The sequence below is a fragment of the Pseudorasbora parva genome, chromosome 25 (genome assembly GCF_024679245.1).
Source record: "Pseudorasbora parva isolate DD20220531a chromosome 25, ASM2467924v1, whole genome shotgun sequence".
Taxonomy (NCBI): domain Eukaryota; kingdom Metazoa; phylum Chordata; class Actinopteri; order Cypriniformes; family Gobionidae; genus Pseudorasbora; species Pseudorasbora parva.
This window is the reverse complement of record NC_090196.1, coordinates 21180644-21201150: the sequence shown is the minus strand read 5'-3', so window position 1 is coordinate 21201150 and position 20507 is coordinate 21180644. Positions and strand designations below refer to the sequence as shown.

Here is a 20507-nt window from a genome sequence, read left to right as displayed (position 1 = left end):
CTAAAGTGATAGTTATTTGTGATAGCCTATGATATGAAGGTTTAAATTATGAAAATCAAGAGACAAGGTGGCACACACAAAGAGTGAGAGAGACCCCCTCCACACACACACACACACACACACACACACACTCACACAATCAAAATGAAGCTGGCACCATCCCCCTATAAACAGACACACACACACACACTGAGAGAGAGAGAGAGAGAGAGAGAGAGAGAGAGAGAGAGAGAGAGAGAGAGAGAGAGAGAGAGAGAGAGATTAAACATGATTTTCAACAAAACAAAAATAGTAAAGTATAAACGGTGGGGAAAAGTTTCAAGCCACACTCATGATGTAATTTAAATATAGATGAATTCTAATGTAATGGGATATAATAGGTCATTTTCAAATATGTGCAAAGTTATCTTTTGCAGCGCAATATTTTGTATTTATTTCAGTATTTAATTCAAGGTATTTGTAGAGGTTTTTTTTTTTTTTTTTTTTTTTTTAACTTATTTTTCACATTTGTATTAGCCTATGATATGTAAGGGTTCAATTATTACCATTGAGAGAAAGTGACACACACACACACACACACTGTAGAAAGCTGCAGGTATTAATCAGCCCATCCCCCCTCTACACACACACACACACACACACACACACACACACACACACACACACACACACACACACACACACACTGTAGAAATCAGTGACACGTGTCCCCATGTGTCTGTTTGCATTCAGGTTGAAGTCCCCACCAGGCTAGAAAAAATAACACACACACACACACACACACACACACACACACACACACACACAGTAGTAATGCTGAAGTATGCTGCAGGCAACCCTTATAAGCTCAGCCCATCCACCCCCTCCCTCCCCCCCTCCCCCTCCCAACACACACACACACACACACACACACACACACACACACTCACACTCATGTCTGGTTCACTATCTTTTTGGGGACTCAGCATAGACGTAATGGTTTTTATGCTGTACAAACCATATATTCTGTCCTCCTACACTGCCCCTACCCATCACAGGAAACTTTCTGCATTTTCAAAGTAACTCATTCTGTCTGATTTATAAGCTTTTGTACCCATTGGGAAGTCCCCATGAGTCTGTGTGCATTCAGGTTTAAGTCCCCAGCAGGCTAGAAAAGCATTCTCACACACACACAGAGGCAAGGTTTTTTGCTTGAAAACTTATACAATATTGCCCTCTACTGGTCATTTAAGTGAGAGCATAAGTGTTGAAAAAAAAAAAAAAAAAAAAACTCTGATTATATAGAATAACCAGCAGGTGGGAGTATAGCCTTATTTATGAACCAGGCACTTGTGTTCTTACTTTGTCTTTTTTAGGCTTTTGCTACGGGAACACCGTTTGAGATATCCAATAACCGTTCGCATTTTAGCATCTTCTGTATATTTACTTCATGTTGTCCGAGTTTGGAGGAGATTGAATGAATCGCTTTTGAGGAGATGGTAAAAACTCAGAGCTCGCTTTCGACTTCTTGTTATCTTCCAACCAAATTATCTGACTTCCTGTTGGTCAGAGCTAATGACTGTAAATTAGAAAGTTGTCCGGCTCAAAATGTACAATATATATACCGAGTTTGGTGACTGTAGATAAAACTAACCCCCCGCTTTGGACAAAAGATGGCGCTACTGAGCCCCTCTACCACGCCCGTTTCTGAATCTTTGCTTGCATCTTCTGGACAGCATGTCTGATGTGTGTGTTGAGTTTCATGCAATTTCAAGCATGTGAAGAGTCTCAAAAACACCAAAAAAGATTATTAGACTTTGACACGTTGCCATGACAACAGTTTTTCTAGAATCAGGAATCCATTCATATGTCTATATCTGCCATGTTTTGACATTATACCGATGAAGTTTGAAGTAAATCGGGTGAAAATAAGATGGGGATTTAAAGCAATTTTGAAAGTGACACACTTCCTGCTGCCAGTTGGTGGCGCTATAACTTTGTCTCACAAAAGTCATATCCATGTGATCGGCCTCTTACAACGAACACTCAGCTGAAGTTTCATCAAAATGAATTAATGTATGCAAAAGTTATAACACACTTCCTGTTTCCTTTTTCTCGCCATAAATTCGTCTCTTCGCCACGGCCAAACCGTTTGAGATATCAAAAAGTTGCTCGCAATTTAGCATCCTCAGTGTCTTGACTTCATGCTGACCGAGTTTGGTGCTGATCGGGTAAATCGTCTAGGAGGAGTATCGCAAATTTCAGAGCATGCGTTTTCCGAACAACCCATAATAGCTCACTTCCTGTTGGGCTGACGCATAACTTAGAGCACGAAAGTTGTTCGGCCCGATGAGGTCTATATGTGTACCGAGTTTCATATATATGCGTGGAAGTTGGTTTGATTTATAGACCACGTTTTCAGACCCCACTTTAGGGGGCGCTGTCGAGCCCCCCTGCCACGCCCGGGTCCCAGCCTCAGCCCGGCCCTGATGGCCGCGCATTCTGACGCGTGTGCAAAGTTTCAAGAGTTTTCGAGCATGGGAAGGGCCCCAAAAATGCCCAAATAGTCGCGTAAAAAAATAATAATAATAAATAATAATAATAATTAAAGCTGCGAGCAGCGATGACGGGCCCAAGCCGGGGGCACCGCCACCCCGGTGGCATCAGCTTAACTGTGCACAGCAGGCCAATAGGCATTTAATATGGGAAAAAATAAATAAAGGGACTATGTCAAAGTCATTTGAATTCACCTCATTAACTGCAGCAACTGGTGCTGCTATGACCAGGAACCATAAGTCACATCTATGAGATCAATTACATTTTATTCATTAATTTTATGTCAGATGATGTCAAATGTCAATTTCAAAATGAGTGCAGAATACTTTCCAAATGCTGAAGTTGTAATATCCTTACACTTCTCTTTATGTGTTTTTGACCTACCGTAGCTTGTGATTGTTCACCAATTTTATGCAGCAAAAAGCATGCTTGTTTTTATTTCAATATGTGTGGCATTCAATATTTTTTTTTAAATAAAAAATAATAAAAAATAAAGCCAAATCACAGAAACCGCAAAAATTATTTTAATATCAGTGTCAGGTAAGAGGAATATGCCTGCATACATTTTATGGAAGTGTATTATAAACAGCCACTTTTAAATGTTTAAATGTAATTAAATTTAAAATAACGATATCAAAGTCATCTGAATATGCCATATTTACTGGTCAAAGTCGACCTCTCTAAAACATGCAGCATGTTTTTATACCGCTGAGAATGTGCACGACAGGCAATATGCATTTAAACAGGAGAATATTTGAAAATTGCTCTAATATGCCACATGTATCACAGCAGCTGGTACCCCTATGACCACAAGCCACACCTATTATGAAATTTAAATATAGATTTTTTTTTTTTATGTATTAGGATATAATGGGTCACTTTCAATTATGTGCAAATGTATATTTTGCAGCTCAAAATGTTGTAAGTTCAGAAGGCCAGTATTTAATTAAAGATATAGTATATTTTTTGTTTTTTTTTAAACTTATTTTTCACACTAAAGTGATAGTTATTTGTGATATGAAGGTTTAAATTATGACAATCAAGAGACAAGGTGATACACACAAAGAGTGAGACCCCTCCACACACACACACACACACACACACACACACACACACACACACACACACACACACACACACACACACACACAAACAACCCAAACAGAGTGAAACTCAAAGAGGGAGAGTGAGGGGGGAGGGGAACGACAGACAGAGAGGCAGAGTCTAATTCCGAAAGAAACAAGATTTGAAACAAACAAAAAAATAATAATCTAAACAGTGGGAGAAAGTTTTTTTTTTTCTTCACTGTCTGGAAACACTGTTTTGCAATAACAATAGTTTTATCTTCAAAACGGTGTTCTCAAGGACATATCCAACCTGGTTCATAACTAAGGCTATACTCCCACCTTCTTGTTATTCTATATCATTTGCTCTCATTTTCGTCCAAAAATAAAAGGCATTAATCTGCTTATTTTTAGTTTACACAAACGTCATTGTTTGAAAAGGAAACTCAAATGTGTTTTTTCTATTGTTACAAATTAACTGGTTCTATAATTTTATTGTAACCCAGAATAATATATATTTTTATCCTTTAATGCTTGCCAAAGCACACAGCAATGAGCTAATCTTTTCACAATCAAAATGAAGCTGGCACCATCCCCCTCCAAACACACACACACACACACACACACACACACACACACACACACATACTGAGAGAGAGAGAGAGAGAGAGAGAGAGAGAGAGAGAGAGAGAGAGAGAGAGAGAGAGAGGCAAAGTGAGATTTAGATTAAACATATTTTTCAGCAAAACAATCATAGTAAAGTCTAAACGGTGGGGAAAAGTTTCAAGCCACACCTATGATGTAATTTAATTATAGATGAATTCTAATGTAATAGGATATAATAGGTCATTTTCAAATATGTGCAAAGTTATCTTTTGCAGGGCAATATTTTGTAAGTCCAGGAAACCTGTATTTAATTCAAAAGTATTTTTTTAATTTTTTTAACTTATTTTTTACATTTGTATTAGCCTATGTTTTGTAACGGTTCAATTACTATCATCGAGAGAAAGTGACTGACACACACACACACACACACACACACACACACACACACACACACACACACACACTAAGCTGCAGGTATAAGCTGCAGCCCATCCCCCCTCCACACACACACACACACACACACACACACACACACACACACACTCATGTCTGGTTCACTATCTTGCTGGGGACTCATAGACGTAATGGTTTTTATGCTGTACAAACCATATATTCTGTCCTCCTACACTGCTCCTACCCCTAAACCTACCCATCACACAAAACTTTCTGCATTTTTACATTTTCAAAAGAACTCATTCTGTTTGATTTATAAGCTTTTGTACCCATTGGGACCTCAGTTTAGGTCCCTACAGTGACACGAGTCCTCATGAGTCTGTGTGCATTCAGGTTGAAGTCCCGAACAGGCTAGAAAAACACACACACACACACAGGCAAGGTTTTTTTGCTTGAAAACTTATACAATATTGCCCTCTACTGGTCATTTAAGGGAGAGTGTCAAAAACACATAAAAAGATTATAAGACTTTGACACATTGCCATGACAACAGTATTTCAAGAATCAGGAATCCATTCATATATCTATATCTGCTATGTTTTGACATTATACTGATGAAGTTTGAAGTAAATCGGGTGAAAATAAGATGGGGATTTAAAGCAAATTTGAAAGTGACACACTTCCTGCTGCCAGTTGGTGGCGCTATAACTTTGACTCACAAAAGTCATATCCATGTGATCGGCCTCTTACAACGAACACACAGCTGAAGTTTCATCAAAATGAATTAATGTATGCAGAAGTTATAACACACTTCCTGTTTGCCTTTTCTCGCCATAAATTCGTCTCTTCGCCACGGCCAAACCGTTTGAGATATCAAAAAGTTGCTCGCAATTTAGCATCCTCAGTGTCTTGACTTCATGATGACCGAGTTTGGTGCTGATCGGATCAATCGTCTAGGAGGAGTATCGCAAATTCCACAGCATGCGTTTTCAAACAAGCCATAATAGCTCACTTCCTGTTTGGCTGACGTACAACTATGAGCACTATCGTTGTTTGGCCCAATGAGCTCTATATGTGTACCGAGTTTCATATATATACGTGCAAGCGTTTTTTATTAATGGACCAAGTTAAATCTCGCATTCAAGGGGGCGCTGTCGAGCCCCCCTGCCACGCCCGGGTCCCAGCCTCAGCCCGGCCCTGATGGCCGCGCATTCTGATGCGTGTGCAAAGTTTCAAGAGTTTTCGAGCATGGGAAAGGCCCCAAAAATGCCCAAATAGTCGGTAAAAAAAATAATAATAAATAATAATAATAATAATAATAATCCTTAGAAGAACAATAGGGCTCTGCGCCCTTTCAGGGCTTGGGCCCTAATAAACCTTTCTGTAGTTCAGTCATTTGAGAATGGCACTAGCAAAAGCAAGGTCATGGGTTCAATTCCCAGGGAAAGCAACAATTATTAAATAAGTTTCTGTAATATTTATAAAATTTATAATATAATTACAAACACACTCCTGAAAACAAATTCTATCCATTCTCTTCTATAGCTGAATTAAAAGCATCAGAGCAGCTTTACAGTATTCAACACTGAGCTTTGCATTTTGAGAGGGTTTTAAGTTAAAGCATCAGTCAAAGTAGGTGCGACGGCTGTGGAAGGGCATGAGATCAGTTCTGCCCAGACACGTAATGTGATACACAAACAGACACCTTTTAACACCCTTCAGTGTATCAGGTCCATTGTAAACTATAACCCGATTAAGCCCTGATTAAAGACCTTATGATGGCCTTATGAAGAGAACATTTTTAATGGGAATAATGAAACACTTAGTTAAAGTGATAGTTCACCCAGCAAAAGTTGATCACAAAAGAAGATATTTTGAAGAATGTCTGTAACCAAAGCTGATGGCCCCCATTGAATTGCATAGTCCCCCCCCCCCATTATTATATGAATAATAAAGAACACATGGACTGGAGGTTTGTTTTACCTCTTCTTATTTCGAATGATCTTGATGGCCACCATCTCATTTGTCTTGTGATCCAAACATTTCAAGACTTGGCCAAACGATCCTTTCCCAATAACCTCCAGGACTTCATAGCGATAACCTATATGGTCATGCAGGACCTGCACAGAGTATTTAGAGGACAGAGTCAGCTGACAAACAGGTCAGCATAATTATTTCCATCTCCTTTGCAGTGGCAGACTTCCTGTTACTTAGAGAAATACTGCAATGGTAATATTGAAATGCATAAATGCTCCTCAGTTGTTTGTTTCCAAACTAACATTCAGGCACATATATGGACTGTCAGACATGTGACATTGTTTACATGTTTTGACTGCATATTTCAGCTGTTTGACCCTTAAAACCGTCAAGCCTGACGGCATTCAGTCTAGTGCCCAGTAATCCTAAGGAACGTCATTCTGAAAAGGCACATTTAAGGAAGATGGGGTGGGACAGCAGACATTAGTGTCTGGCAGCCGAATTAGCCAACCTCGTGCTGTAATGCAATTTCATCATTTATCGAGAAGTTGAAAATGAGGTCAGTATGTCACCTAGTAAACTGTTTGCCAGGAGCCAAGCTATGTATATATTTTTTATTTATTCATAAGAAGAAATAAGCTGATGTTATATATACCATAACATTAACTAAAATCATTCAAATAAAATAAAAATAAATTAAATGTTGTCTTAAGTTAGCTTATTTAGCTACTGTAGATCCTTTTCATGTTGATTAACTTGCACAAAATTAATATATCATAAAAACAGAAAATATGAATTTAGAAGCTATTTTAAAATTGTAATAAAAACTATAACAATCTCATTGATACTAAAATAACATTGCCAGGCAAAAGTAATGTGATCACAAAAAGATATATATGATATGTTTTATCTAACCTTTAAGTAGCTACCATGCTCATCGTCATAGCCTGCATTCTGTGGGGATCCCTGGGAACCCTCAATCTTTGTAGTGTCCAAACCCAGATACCAGATCTCAGAGTAGTCCATGATCTCCTCCCTCTCATATTCTGTTAGCTGGTTCTGGAAGTGCTTCAGTGCTGCTGTTTTGCAGATGAAGGAAAACACACATAAATAGTGAACATTTAATCCTAATGAAATATAGACGTTTCAGTGACTGAAACCTCCGTCTATTAATTTCTAAATATATATGAAATGCATACAGAAATCCAGAGCACTTACTTGTTGGAGACATAGGCAGCCTCTGTCCCTCATATGTTCTGATCTTCTCAAACTTGTTGATGATGCTCCTGGTTAAGGATTCAGAGAGGTTTTCCACCGACGAACCAAAGCGATTGGGAAACTGTGGCCTTGGCCTCTCCTCCTGAGTTTCAAGAAATTTAAGTCAAACTTAAATACATTTTAATGTGGCCATTGTGACCATTATATGAATTGTTCACTCAAAAAATGCCTTTGTACTCACCCTTATTTCATATTTACTATATTCCTTTACTTACTATATAATTCTTTTGAGGAACAGACAAAAATTTCAGAGACTAGTCTTCTAAGCTATTTTATGGAATTTTTGATGGGGTATTTGCGCTTTTTGGAGATTGACAGACATGTTTGCTGTTAACTGTCGATATATATATATATATATATATATATATATATATATATATATATATATATATACACACACATATAAAGCTACAATAAAAAGTCTAATTTTGTGGTCCACAGAACACTTTAAAAACAAGTTGAAAATTAAGTGTTCATCCTGCCTTACAATTTTAAGTTTAGTGAAGTTGAGACACTTAACTTTTTAAGTTGAAACAACAATTTTTTTTTAGAGAGAAGAAATAAAGTGATTTGGGATTGGATAGACATGAGGGTGAGCAAACAATGGCTGTATTTTCATTTTTGGCTAAACGTAAGAGTGTTATCCCACCTGATTCCCTTGAGTGCTTTGCACCAACTGTTTGACGATACTGGGTAAGGTTCCATTTGAATGCAGAAGTTTGCCATTGGTCACCAAAACTTGTTTGACTGGAGCCTCAAGCTGGGGCAAAGTACCAACTCCTGTCCCACACTTCTAGAAAACAAAAGAAACAATACTCTGAGTACCGTTCAACATGAGAAACTCTACAAATCAGTAACAAGGGCCAAACAGGGGGAGAGATACGTGAGCTTCACACAAGCTGAGTGGCCCCATGTGAACCAGACCCCCTGCATAGAGGATGGAATTTCAGTGGCTGTTGAGACCGAGGTGGGGGACAAAAGCAGCGATAGGGCAGTCTTTCACAACCCATAAGAGCAATGAACATATACTCTAAATCTTACATTTGGGGTGTAAAAAGTGAATGATACAGATTTCCCCCAACACGTTTCCTAGTTTTGTCAATGCCTTCTTTTGGAAGGAATAAAATGAAAGGTTCCCTTGCTATGAAACAAATGTAGGGCACTGCACAAGGGAGGGGCTTGTTCGTAGCTGGCAGGTTTCCCCCCTTCTCACGGTTCAAAGCCAGTGCTCGACAAACTTCTGGGCTGAAAAACGAGCAAGTGCGTCTATAGATAGATGCGATATTCAATCTCATATGTTCTGGGGATACTGCGGCATCTGCCAACTTGATCATGACGCATAGAAACAGAAGCTAAATATAGCATATAGGGGCACCTGAAGAGACCTACAAGAATACAGTAGGTTGTGTGTACACAACGTCCACCATTCAGGCACCACAGCTGTGCGTTACAAACCCCAATTGAGTCTTGGGATTTCTACATTAAGAGGCACTATGCCAAGCACTTTATTATAAGCGGATGTTATCTCCAGTGAAGAGATTGCTTTTAGTTAATGACAACTGCTAGGGGGTCATCTCACACTCAACATTAAAGATTTAACACAAACGCTTTCTATAGGTGCTGTCATTCCATTGTCATCTATAGATGGCGGACACACAATGGAAGTCCCTATTCACATTAAAGCATCACATTAAAGTTTGTATATTTAAACCAAAAAACATTAAGTGATAGTGTTGGGAATTTCAATTAATTTGGCAAATGTTGAGATTAACTGTTTTAATAAATGAATTAAAAGATATATGCTGATTCATTTGAGCCACAGCACAAAATAGCTGCTGTCTTTGTCATTTAAATACTGCTGTTTATTACTAAGTTAAATGTTTAATGTCAAATTGATGCTAATGTCACAGAAATTACAAACCTTTAAGATTTTTAGACTGTCAAATGTTAGATTATATAACTTCAGAATATTGTTAAAATATGTTAAAATGGACATGTTACCCTCAATATATACGGTGGTTACATTTAGGGTTAAGTCTATTTAGTACCCCAGGGGAAGCTGTTTGTAATGCCTGAAGTTTATAGTCTAAGCCTGCAGGCCAATCAGCTAAGTGGCATTCTAAGCTAATATGGGGTGCATTTCCCAAAACCATCGTTAGCCAACAATGGTTGCAAGTCCATTAAACTCTATAACGACAGAACTTAACTAAACGAAACTAAACTAACTAAACTAAACTTAACGAAACGCACCCCTAACTAAAATAAAACAAATAATGAGAAATTATTTGAGCAATTTATTTGTATTTATATGCTGTTATGTTTCAATTGAAAGACATTAACAGTCATAATAACAGTTCAACAGCACCTTCTGTTTAAAAGTCAAAGTCCCAGTCTATAATTGTATCCCTTAAAACAAAAAACAAAACAAATAAATTGTTAAATTGAACGTTTCTCCTTCTTTGTTTTCTTTTACACTCAAAAAAGTTTACTTAAAAAAGTAGCGTCAATTGGTTCCACACAACTACATTAAGTAAGTTTTACAAATAACAATTTAGTTATATGAACAAAAGAATGTCAAGTAAAGCTGACAAAATTTCTTTAAGTAATACAAACCATTTTTATTTTATTTTATTTTTTTACAAAGTGTATTATGTTAGGTGAACACATTTATCAATTTAATTTACCTTATTAGATTAACTTCTTCTTCTACAAGTGAATGTTTAAAAAAAAAAAAAAAAATCAAAAATCACTCAATTGAGGGCAGGACGTCCATCCAATGAGTGCCCACAGCCTAAACACAGGCACCACTCTTATGCATAATGGTAACCATAATTACAGAAACTCCTCTAAATGTCCAACATAACTGAATATTTAACACTAAAATACACTAAAAACATCTTTCCTTTTACTGAAAAACACATAAAATAACACTTTAATCCCTAAATTTACTCTCCTAATGCAGTCCCTTGCAAAGCATGCTGGGAACTACAGATCCACTGGCCAGTTCGTTTCACTCAACAATAAATGCCTGAACAAACACTTATTAAGTTAAGCTGACAATACTCATTTTTACTAGAAACAACTCAGTAAACTTAAGTTAATTTAGTTACATTAGTTTTTTAAGTAATGTAAACAAGTATGATTTGAGTGTAACTAACAAAAGTGCAAGTTCATTTTTTTGAGTTTTGCTAGCTAACCGTACAGGGGTGCGTTTCCCAAATATTGTTACAAGTTCTATCGTTATTGAGTTTAATGGACTTGGTTTTGGGAAATGCACCCCATATGCCTTAAAATAGCTTGAATGTTAATCCTTGCTTCATTAGTATACGCAGACAACTACAACTACAACATCAGACACATAACGGTAATTATTATGATTAGCATTTGGCTTGTCTGAAACAGCGAATAATGTTGCTTATTTTACACAAAACACCACATAAACAGCATTAAAAACTCTTTCTCTCTTTAAATAATCTGTAAAAAAGTTATTATGCTTACCAAAAATTAATTTATTTGATAAAAATACATAAATTATACATTTACAGCATCATCAGTCCAATCTTCGTCACATGATCCTTCGGAAATCATTCTAACATGCTGATTTCTTGCTCAAGAAAACATTTTTTATATTAATGTTGAAAACAGTTTAATATTTAATTTAATATTACATTTTCACGATTCTTTAATGAACAAAGTTCAAAAGAACAGCACTTATTTGAAATGTTTTGCTACATTATAAATGTAACACTTTCACTTTTGATTTATGTATCCTCGCTGAATAAATGTATTACTTTTTTTTTTTTAAATACATAAATAAATTCATACTGATCCCAAAACTTTGAATGTTAGTGTACATTCAATACCCATTAAAAGTTATTTTAGCCACTGAAAACAACAGATGGACCAAATGGTTCAAAACACTCTGCACCCATCACAGTTCTCCTCCCAGACAGAGTCACTCTTACAGAGTGATTTACACACCCTTTGTGAACCAATTTCAATGAATCATCACTGTTAAGTAACCGTTTTTCTCTGTGAATAAGGGCTCACCTGTGAGTAAGTGCAGTTGGGTCCTATTTTTGTGTTCTCGGCCTGAGACCTGTGGGGGTGAGGGAAAGCCTCGGGTCTGGCTGACTGTGAAAGAGAGCGGAGGAAAGACGTCATGAGCGTGAGGAGTGGGCACACTCTTGCAACCCACATCCACAGCCGTATGTGTGGGATTCTGCGTATATAAATTCAGGCATCATCTCCGCTCTATCTGTGTTATTCAACACAGCTGATGACTCATGATTCACCAAGGTTGCTTGTTTTTAATTCAGTGGCACGTAATATTTCAATAATGCCCACCATGTCAGATGATGCAGTTTGACCTCATAGAGAACAGTAGAGATGTGCAGACTCCTTCACTAATACTTCACACTCACAGCAATCATCTCCCAACTAATGTTCCACTTGAGCACGAATGCTGATCGGTTAAGGATATCAGGGGACCTGCGATGACTACAATCATTCATGATTGCGGACATACGATGAAACAGGCCCACATCCATCTTAATCAGGCTGAGCGTGCGTCAATAGTGGTGACAGAGAGCATAAGGACAGACGAAAAGCTCCAGCTAAACTTAGAGCCTCTTGGGTGGGGGTGAGATACAAATAGAGGATATTCGCGGGCAAACACGTGCCGGTAGCAGAAGTCAAACAGATTGGCCAAGAAACATGCAGTCATTGGGTTGGTACACACCTCAGAGACTTATGTGGCTCACACAGCCTTAATCCGCTGGCTGATTATTTGCAGTCTAAAACATATGCCGGTTTTTGGCCGAGCGTATCTTCTCATCGGGGGGTTTAGCTATGCTGATGTGTTGAGTCTTAACTGCATTCATTCACAGTGCTGTGAAGTATATACAGGCTTATAGAGGGATCAGACATTACATGGACTCGCATGTGGCAGCAACAAAGAGATGCATTTAGAAAACAGGCAGTAAAAATTTGTTACACTTAGACTGAGGGCGGTCAACTCTGCAATGTGAGCCCAGGGCTTTAAAAGACTCATTCAAATATTAACAACTTTGAGTTTCTATGTTCTGGACTACGGGCTTTGTGTTACAGGGTGGGTCAATGTGCAATGCAAGAGTGAGAGATACTTTCCTTAAAATCACCATGAAATCAAAAATGGACAACACTTGTGTATTTTAATGGAATACTGCAGTATTTAAAATAAATGATTTCTCCGTGCACATTGTTTATTATTCATGTTATCTTTAGTTGTGTTTTTAGCGCAAGGGCGGGACAACCTGTCACTTACATGAGATTGCAGCAATAGCAAATGACAACGATCCAATCAATTCCTTTTGGACAACATCAAGTCTCGCCTCTCTTCTTATTCAAGAAGCCTAATAACTTAGATATACGTCCCAATAGGGTAGAAGACCTTGTGTTTCATGCAGACTAATCAGTCAGCTTCATTCGGCAATTAAATTATTAAAAAAAGTTGCTGCTTGCATTCATTCCTTTAAAAGGTGATGATTTGACATTTTTCTGATCTATATTGATTAGGGATGCACAATATTGTTACCATATAGGTTTTTGATTTTGATTTTGCCATCATCGGACAGTCACTTAAACACTGTAAAATATAATATTTAGCTAATTTTGAATTGAATATCAATTTCAATACTGATATTGATGAGGTTGTAATGCGTAAACTCAATTGTAGCATTTAAAGAAACATTTTTTTAAATAATTTATTGAAACAAAAAAGTATAAAATTTTAAGATCTGACATATTAAGAAAATAAGTATTGGTTAGAATTTTTATATCAGTGAATCTCTAATATAGGCCCTATTGTGACAACTGAACTAAACAATTGGATTTCACTCTATTTACCCAAACATTATATTCAATGTATGTATTTTAACATATAAATTGGTGGTTAATCCCTACACCAGTGGGTTTTGCACATTTTGGAATCACATACAAATACAAACCGAAGAAGGGTTTGGGTCACCTCAATGAAGTAGAAACTATGGTCATAGGCAAAACCCAAACCACACCCTGAAGGAATCAAAAATACATCCTATGCCTTTCTTAATACTCAGGACTATATGAATGCCATTCATAGTAACTTGAAGCTCAGTACTGAATCATTTGCTGACAACCACCTTAAAGGATAGTTCATACTTAGACACTGGCTTGAGGTTTTTTAAGCAACCTAACCATCACATGTTCAGGCCAAATATACTCATGCACAGTTATAGGGTTCAAGGGGTGCTTTTACATCAGTCTTTGACAAAACAGAGACAATGCATCTGTCAAAATGCAATTCATCAGTGGGAGAAATGACACAGATGGAGTGATAGGGTGAACAGATTACTGTAACCTTGCACTAAAAACATTATCGCCTATAAAACTGAAAATATACAGAACGGAGTTGCAATCAAATCTCTCGTGTTACTGTGTGAGTTACGATTCTTAGAAGGCAAAGTATAATGAAACCTGAGCAAATAACAAATAAATAAATAAATAAATAAACGTAAGGAAGTTATTTATAGTCCCTTACAATTATTACCATGGTAACGCATTTCTGCCCTTTGAAAAGTAAGCTTGCCTATATTATATAGCCTATATGTTACATGCACACATATATTAGGAAATATATAGATCTAATACATTTTCTTTTGAAGTTGAAATACATCACGTTATCAGAAACAATTAATGCTGCCATTCATGATAATCAATGTGTTTGATTTTTTAACAGTGGAGGCTGATACCCGGTTAAACTGTATGGTATTGAATATGGCATTGAATCTGATAATATAAACTGCTTGTGGTAGGCTATGCTACACTTTAAAATGCCTACCTGAATAATATGTTTAAATATGAGGAAAAAAATACATTATAAAAATACGTTTTATGAAGCCTAATAGCCTACAACATGGATGCATAAATGATTTAATATATAAAATCATGTTTATAACATTAATAATAACCTAATAATAACTGTAAACGTCAGTGCAACCAATAGAATCAGATAGGCTAAATATTTCAAAAATATTATGAAGGTTTTTTTTTTTTGTTCAAGAGTAGGCTAATCATAACTGCATGCCAAGAAAGACATAGCTACATCGCTACTCGTCATACATTACCTTGTTATTAATTTCAGGAAACATGTCGCTTTTTGACACGTGGATAATCAACACATCCAAGTCATAAGGCATAAGGCTTGAGAGGAAAAAAAAGAACGCGCTCGCTATTAAATCCAGCAGGAAACTTGCATCTTAAGAATCCCGTAAGACACCGGAACCCGTCCTGTCAGCACTGGAAAATAGCAGCGAGAACTTTGCGAAATGAATTGTTTCCCTATGAGGAGGAGAGGGGTTGAAAAGCTTTCGTCAGCAGGAGATTAACGGAAGGAGGCAAGCTGTCCGTCTGCTCCACTTGACGTGAATGTCCCGAGATATGCCACCTGTTCAGGTTTTCCAGCCTGACCGCACTCTATATAGATGTGTTTACGTGCGCTTACCTATCACTCACTGAACCCATATTCCTTCCATCCTAGCATATAGTACATTAGTTGGCCAAGTCATGGCGACCCTAAAGTGGAAATCCAAGACAGTTCTGACACAATGTCCGAATGTGCAGCGGCAAAAATAAGCTTCTAATAACACAAGCGGCTCACAGGCATTGAGGTTTTAGTGTGTACTTGCCGCGCGAGTGCCTCCGCTCACAATTTCCTCGCTTCGACACGGGCGTTGAGTATGCAACGGCACCGCCTTCGGCACTATCTGTTTACTGCCCTCTCTTTAAGTTTCCATCTGTCAACGAACGATGGGTCCCCAATAAATAACGCCTATCAGTATATTTCAAAATGTCACTAGCAGTGGGCGAGCCAAGAGCCCAAAAACCTCACTCAACCGTATTACTCCGTGATTAAGTGGGCTTTGATTTGAATAGAAGATTATTGTGTAGGTTTCAACTAGAACTTGTCAACTTTTTACACCCAGAAATTAAAATGACTGCTGAAAAACGTGTTTATATTTATACGTGTGTATTTGTAGCCTACATAAAAGTGGTCTCCCTTGTGGGGTAGTAGCCATGTTGAGAGTGTAAGTCCCCCTTTGCTTACAAAATAAATTATTCATGTTTTATAAATACATCTGCAGTTATTAGTAAATTAAACTTGTGGTTAATAACTACAAAAATGATTTTAACAACAGAAAATTAAGCAAAAATATAGTAAGAGTAATCTCTATATTTAAATATTAAACTGAATAACTCAAAAGTAATGTTTAAAAAAAGTTATAAACATACTCACTGAGCCATGCACGTTATACTTTTGTTAAGAAGGGATTATCCAAAGCACAGAGTACCAACTTTTTTAATAACTGAACTGTTTTTTAAGTTGACTTGGCATCTTGGTGACACATTTGCAAGTAGGCTATGTATGTTTACGGATAGACCAACGATAAAAAAAATTCACAGAGGGAAAGTGAGAATGTGTGAAGAGCCCTTACGTCTACTTTGGAGAGATACATCTTGATTGCAAAATGGATTTCTGTGACCTATACTAGTGAACTATTTATTTTTAATGATATATATAAAAGCAGTATACTGCTTCTGAAGGCACTTTTGAATTGAATTATCTATTGAATTATCATCAAATGGCCAAAAGCCCAATGTAAGCCCCTTTTACTGGGCTTAGTTTGACTTATTCTAGCAATACAAAACACTTTAAGCCTTCATAAATGGCAAATATAGAAGGTAGCAAGTTGACACTTTTTTCACACCTGTTCCTTATAGACTTCACTGCTCACATGTAACAAGCATGCAGAGGCGGAAGCTGTGCAGTGAGCACTGTATCTGATACAACGTGACTCACCATGTAGGCTTATTATCGAACCACCTTTCTCAAATGTCAGATTCAGGCAGCCTGTGTCTATACTAATTTAAGACTAACAGTGATTAGTTCTGAAGATGAGTGATAACATGTTGTTTTGAACTTGGGAATAATTACACAAGCGTGCATAGCATCACAAAACCTTTGGATACATGCATACAATAATACACAATAATGAGTATTGGTCTACTTCAGTGAAAAACTATGTAAACAAATCTAAATGCAATGAATAGATTAATATATTAAAAGGCACAGGTCATGAAAAAATAGGATTCTGTCATTATTTACTCAATTTCATGTCTTTCCAAACCCACATTCTGTTATTTGTTTCATTGTAAAAGTTTTCAGATAGATCCATATAACAGTTAATCAATCCCCTTAAGACAAAAACAATAAAAGCAGTCCATAGAAAACAGAATACAGGTTTAAAAAGAAGACATAAGTAAATAATGACAGAATGTTCATTTTGGGGTGAAGCTTTTCCACTGTAACTACTCCCTTGAGAGACTATCTACTAAAACAAAGACAGAGATTAATAGGCAGAGAGACAAAGGTGTGTGAAAGAAGAACACTTGCTATGGTGGGAGGAAGAGAACAAGGCCTGATTATGATTAGTGTTTATGTTACATAACACAGAAGCACTCTAGTAATCATGGTGAGCTATAAGGATGAACTATTCCTGATGGAGTGCTCGTTCAGCACAATGGAGCTCAGAGAGAGCACACATGACGCCTCTTTCCCAGCTCAATCTCCATCAGCCTGCCAGAATTTCTGGTCCATCCCATTCAAGGCTCCTTTATTAAGAACAGCTCTGCATGAAAATGTGTGAGGTAAATATACCACTCACACATTCACTCCTGTTGATGCAGTCATGATTAAAAAGTGATAGACTGCTTATTTGCATTTTATAATCAGCCATTTGAAGTAGAATTTACTGATTTGGTAAATAATTGTTTTAGCATAATTATTTAAAGAGACAATGAATTGAGAAATCTACTTTCCCTTGCGCCTTTGATATATAAAAGTTCATTGTGATATAAGAATATCCTGTTTCGGAGCTGAAAACTTCCTTGTTAGTCAAAGAAAAGCTTTTATTGACCCCATGCCCAGAAAACGAGAGCTCTCAAATATATATTGATCAATGACGTAATAAAATGCCGCCTCAACAGATAAATATGTACGCCTGCTTTTTTTTTTATATATATGTGACAGTATTTCATTGTTACAAATCATTTTGATTATGTGTACGTTAACAGAACATACTTTAGCATGTGTCAAATGCTGGAGAATCCTTTATTTGTTGGTTTATTGCCATTCCGGATCAGACTCGGACATGTGTGGGCCAGGGCTGGCAAATCTCAACATCCCGGGGCTATGTGTTTTCCAGACGAGCTATCAAACCGTAAGACTGTCAATAGTCAATAACATTCCTTATTTATCTGCGTCGTTCACTTGACTTAATATTTGAAGGCCGTGCGCATGTGTGCTTGGGTGTGCTTATATCCACCAATCGGACAGGCCAAATAATAAAAAATTATATCCCAATCAGTCGCAGGTGGACGAGAGATAAATCTTTGTGCTTGTTTTATAAAGACGTTGTGCGAGCCCTGTGAGAGAATCATTCCGGTTGCCGCTTTTAAAACAATCCTTCCCTCATGTGAACTGACAGAGAGCAGAAGCTCATTAAATATGCATATTTCTTTCATAGAAGTCAGGTTAACGTGCTACATTTAAACAACATTTTATTCAATTCATAAATTCATATTTATATAGCATAGTACTTTAGATTTAGCTCACACAAGTCGCAAAACATTTAAACATAAGTTATTGCCTAAATTCACACACATTTTAAATTAGAAACTTACAATAGTTTAAAAACAGCCAACTCTCGTATTTTCTTTCGTTTTTAAACCCTTTTAAAAGAAATCCTGCAGGTCATAAAGAACTTTGTTTTCCACCTCCAAGAAAGGACGAGTGCTATCGATTATGGTACTTTTTTTAACGTAAATGCCAGGTAAGGTGTCATTTCCTAGAAAAAAGCCACGTGTTGACTTTGAAACATGATATATTATATGCATCTGTGGTGAAATTACTAGATTTTCGCGTCAGTACATGTTTATTTTAATGCGAGCAATGTTCTGTCACTTTAATGCAGCAGTGCAGCACAGCAAAAAATAGACTCGGTGCTGAAACAGTCGCCGCACTGCTGTAGACGCACCGCTCCTGGAACGGACCGACGGACCGCATCCACATGCAGTGTGAAAGCTGAAATCCGTTAACATGGGTACGGAAAAAAATATGCACCGCATACGCACTGCAAACGGAGTATGTGTGAAATGGCCGTTAGTCTTCAGTCCGGCATCAAAACTGAGCGTTCAAGAGACAGTCTCAAAAGGAACCTTTAGTGAAAGAGTTGAGTGAGGAACCTTTAATCAAATCAACATTTTGATCCAAAATGTTTGACTTTGAGAGAAAAAAATTAAACTCTGTCATCATCCACTCTCCTTAATGTTGCTCAAAACATGTAGCCTTTTTTCACTGAGCATAAAAGTAGTGAGAAATAGTCTGCTTCTTATGAATGGCTGATGACTGCAGCTGTTAAAACTCCAAAATAGTTCCATAAAAGCAGCCCATGACTTGTGCACTATATTCTAGTCTGAAGACATACAATAACTTTATGAAATGTTATGGTGCTTTTCTGGATCTTGACATACTACTACTGCCTCTGTATACCCGTAACGGTTACATTTTTGCAAACTTTTCATCGCAGTGCAGCAAATAGCATGACAGACATTTAGCTTAATATTTTTTGTGCCTTGTGAAGAATTATATATTGCAGGTTTTGTGTGCATTTTAAAGACAAGTGATCACTTTGCATTTAAAATGTTTATATTCTCAGTCATACTAAAGTAAATCAGAACAGAATTAAAAGGACTGGATGAAAAAATATTTTTCCAAAACATCTACTGTAATATTTACTCTTACAAATTCACTAAACTTGCTGAATTGCAATCTAGCTGATCTAGAGTTGCAGGTATCCATAATACATTAAAAGGGGATGGACATTTTAGGAGACGGCACTTTCTGTTGGCAGAACACCGTTAATCTTTACCTCGGGTTGAACTCTCCGGTTTCCATGACTCTGTCGGGTGCCCCAGCAGTTCTGGAGGATCTCAAAGCCACAGCAAGGTGGTGTGGTCCCTTTACCACCCATGATGGGGTCTCCCCATGCTGCAGTAACCACACGCCTCAGTCCCACCACATCATGTCTACCTATCGTTAAGGAACACTGAAGTTAACCAAAACAACTTTGGTCGGTGATGATCCAGAGCTCCATGGTCCGGACTGAGCAACTCGAATGGACCCTTTCCTTTCAGACTTATACAGACATGTGCTTGTCCAAAAGATGCACAATCTCTGGATATAGGATTGAGGAGGATGTGGTCACAGTCACTTCTCTGCGCTGTGTCTAAGAGTCCATTTCGCATGTCATCTCTTCTCGAGGAGATGTGTGTTGTAGAGAGGGATAAATGGGTGGTAACAGGGAGCTTGGTGACGTGTGGATGAGACTCCACAAGGGAGCTATCCTGAGCCGGAGGCTGAGCAGTGGGGGCTCTCAGTGCCATCTTCCTCTTCCTCTATGGGATGCATCAGGGGAGTGATCCCTGACAGTGGAGCTCCACTCAGGGGCAGCAGAAGTGGCTTTTGTTGGGACTTCTGGTAACCCCTCTCTCCCAGAGGCCGTCTCCTGGAGACAG

The 20507-nt window shown here is 37.6% G+C and overlaps 1 protein-coding gene across 7 annotated transcripts in view; it reads right to left on the bottom strand.

Annotated features, from left to right (window-relative positions):
* The window catches only part of dyrk4 (dual-specificity tyrosine-(Y)-phosphorylation regulated kinase 4), a 50180-nt gene that overhangs the window by 8977 nt on the left and 20696 nt on the right, over positions 1-20507 (bottom strand). For 3 of the 7 annotated variants that reach the window (XM_067435668.1, XM_067435667.1, XM_067435670.1), the window contains 5 exons: positions 11904-11987; positions 8503-8646; positions 7794-7935; positions 7491-7654; positions 6582-6718 (listed from right to left, as the gene is read on the bottom strand). In XM_067435668.1, the coding sequence (XP_067291769.1) occupies positions 6582-6718; positions 7491-7654; positions 7794-7935; positions 8503-8646; positions 11904-11987 (671 nt within the window). Of the gene's footprint in view, positions 1-6581; positions 6719-7490; positions 7655-7793; positions 7936-8502; positions 8647-11903; positions 11988-14998; positions 15681-19861; positions 20214-20507 lie in introns of those variants that run through there. The other 4 variants (XM_067435666.1, XM_067435669.1, XM_067435671.1 and 1 more) reach the window with 4 other exon arrangements.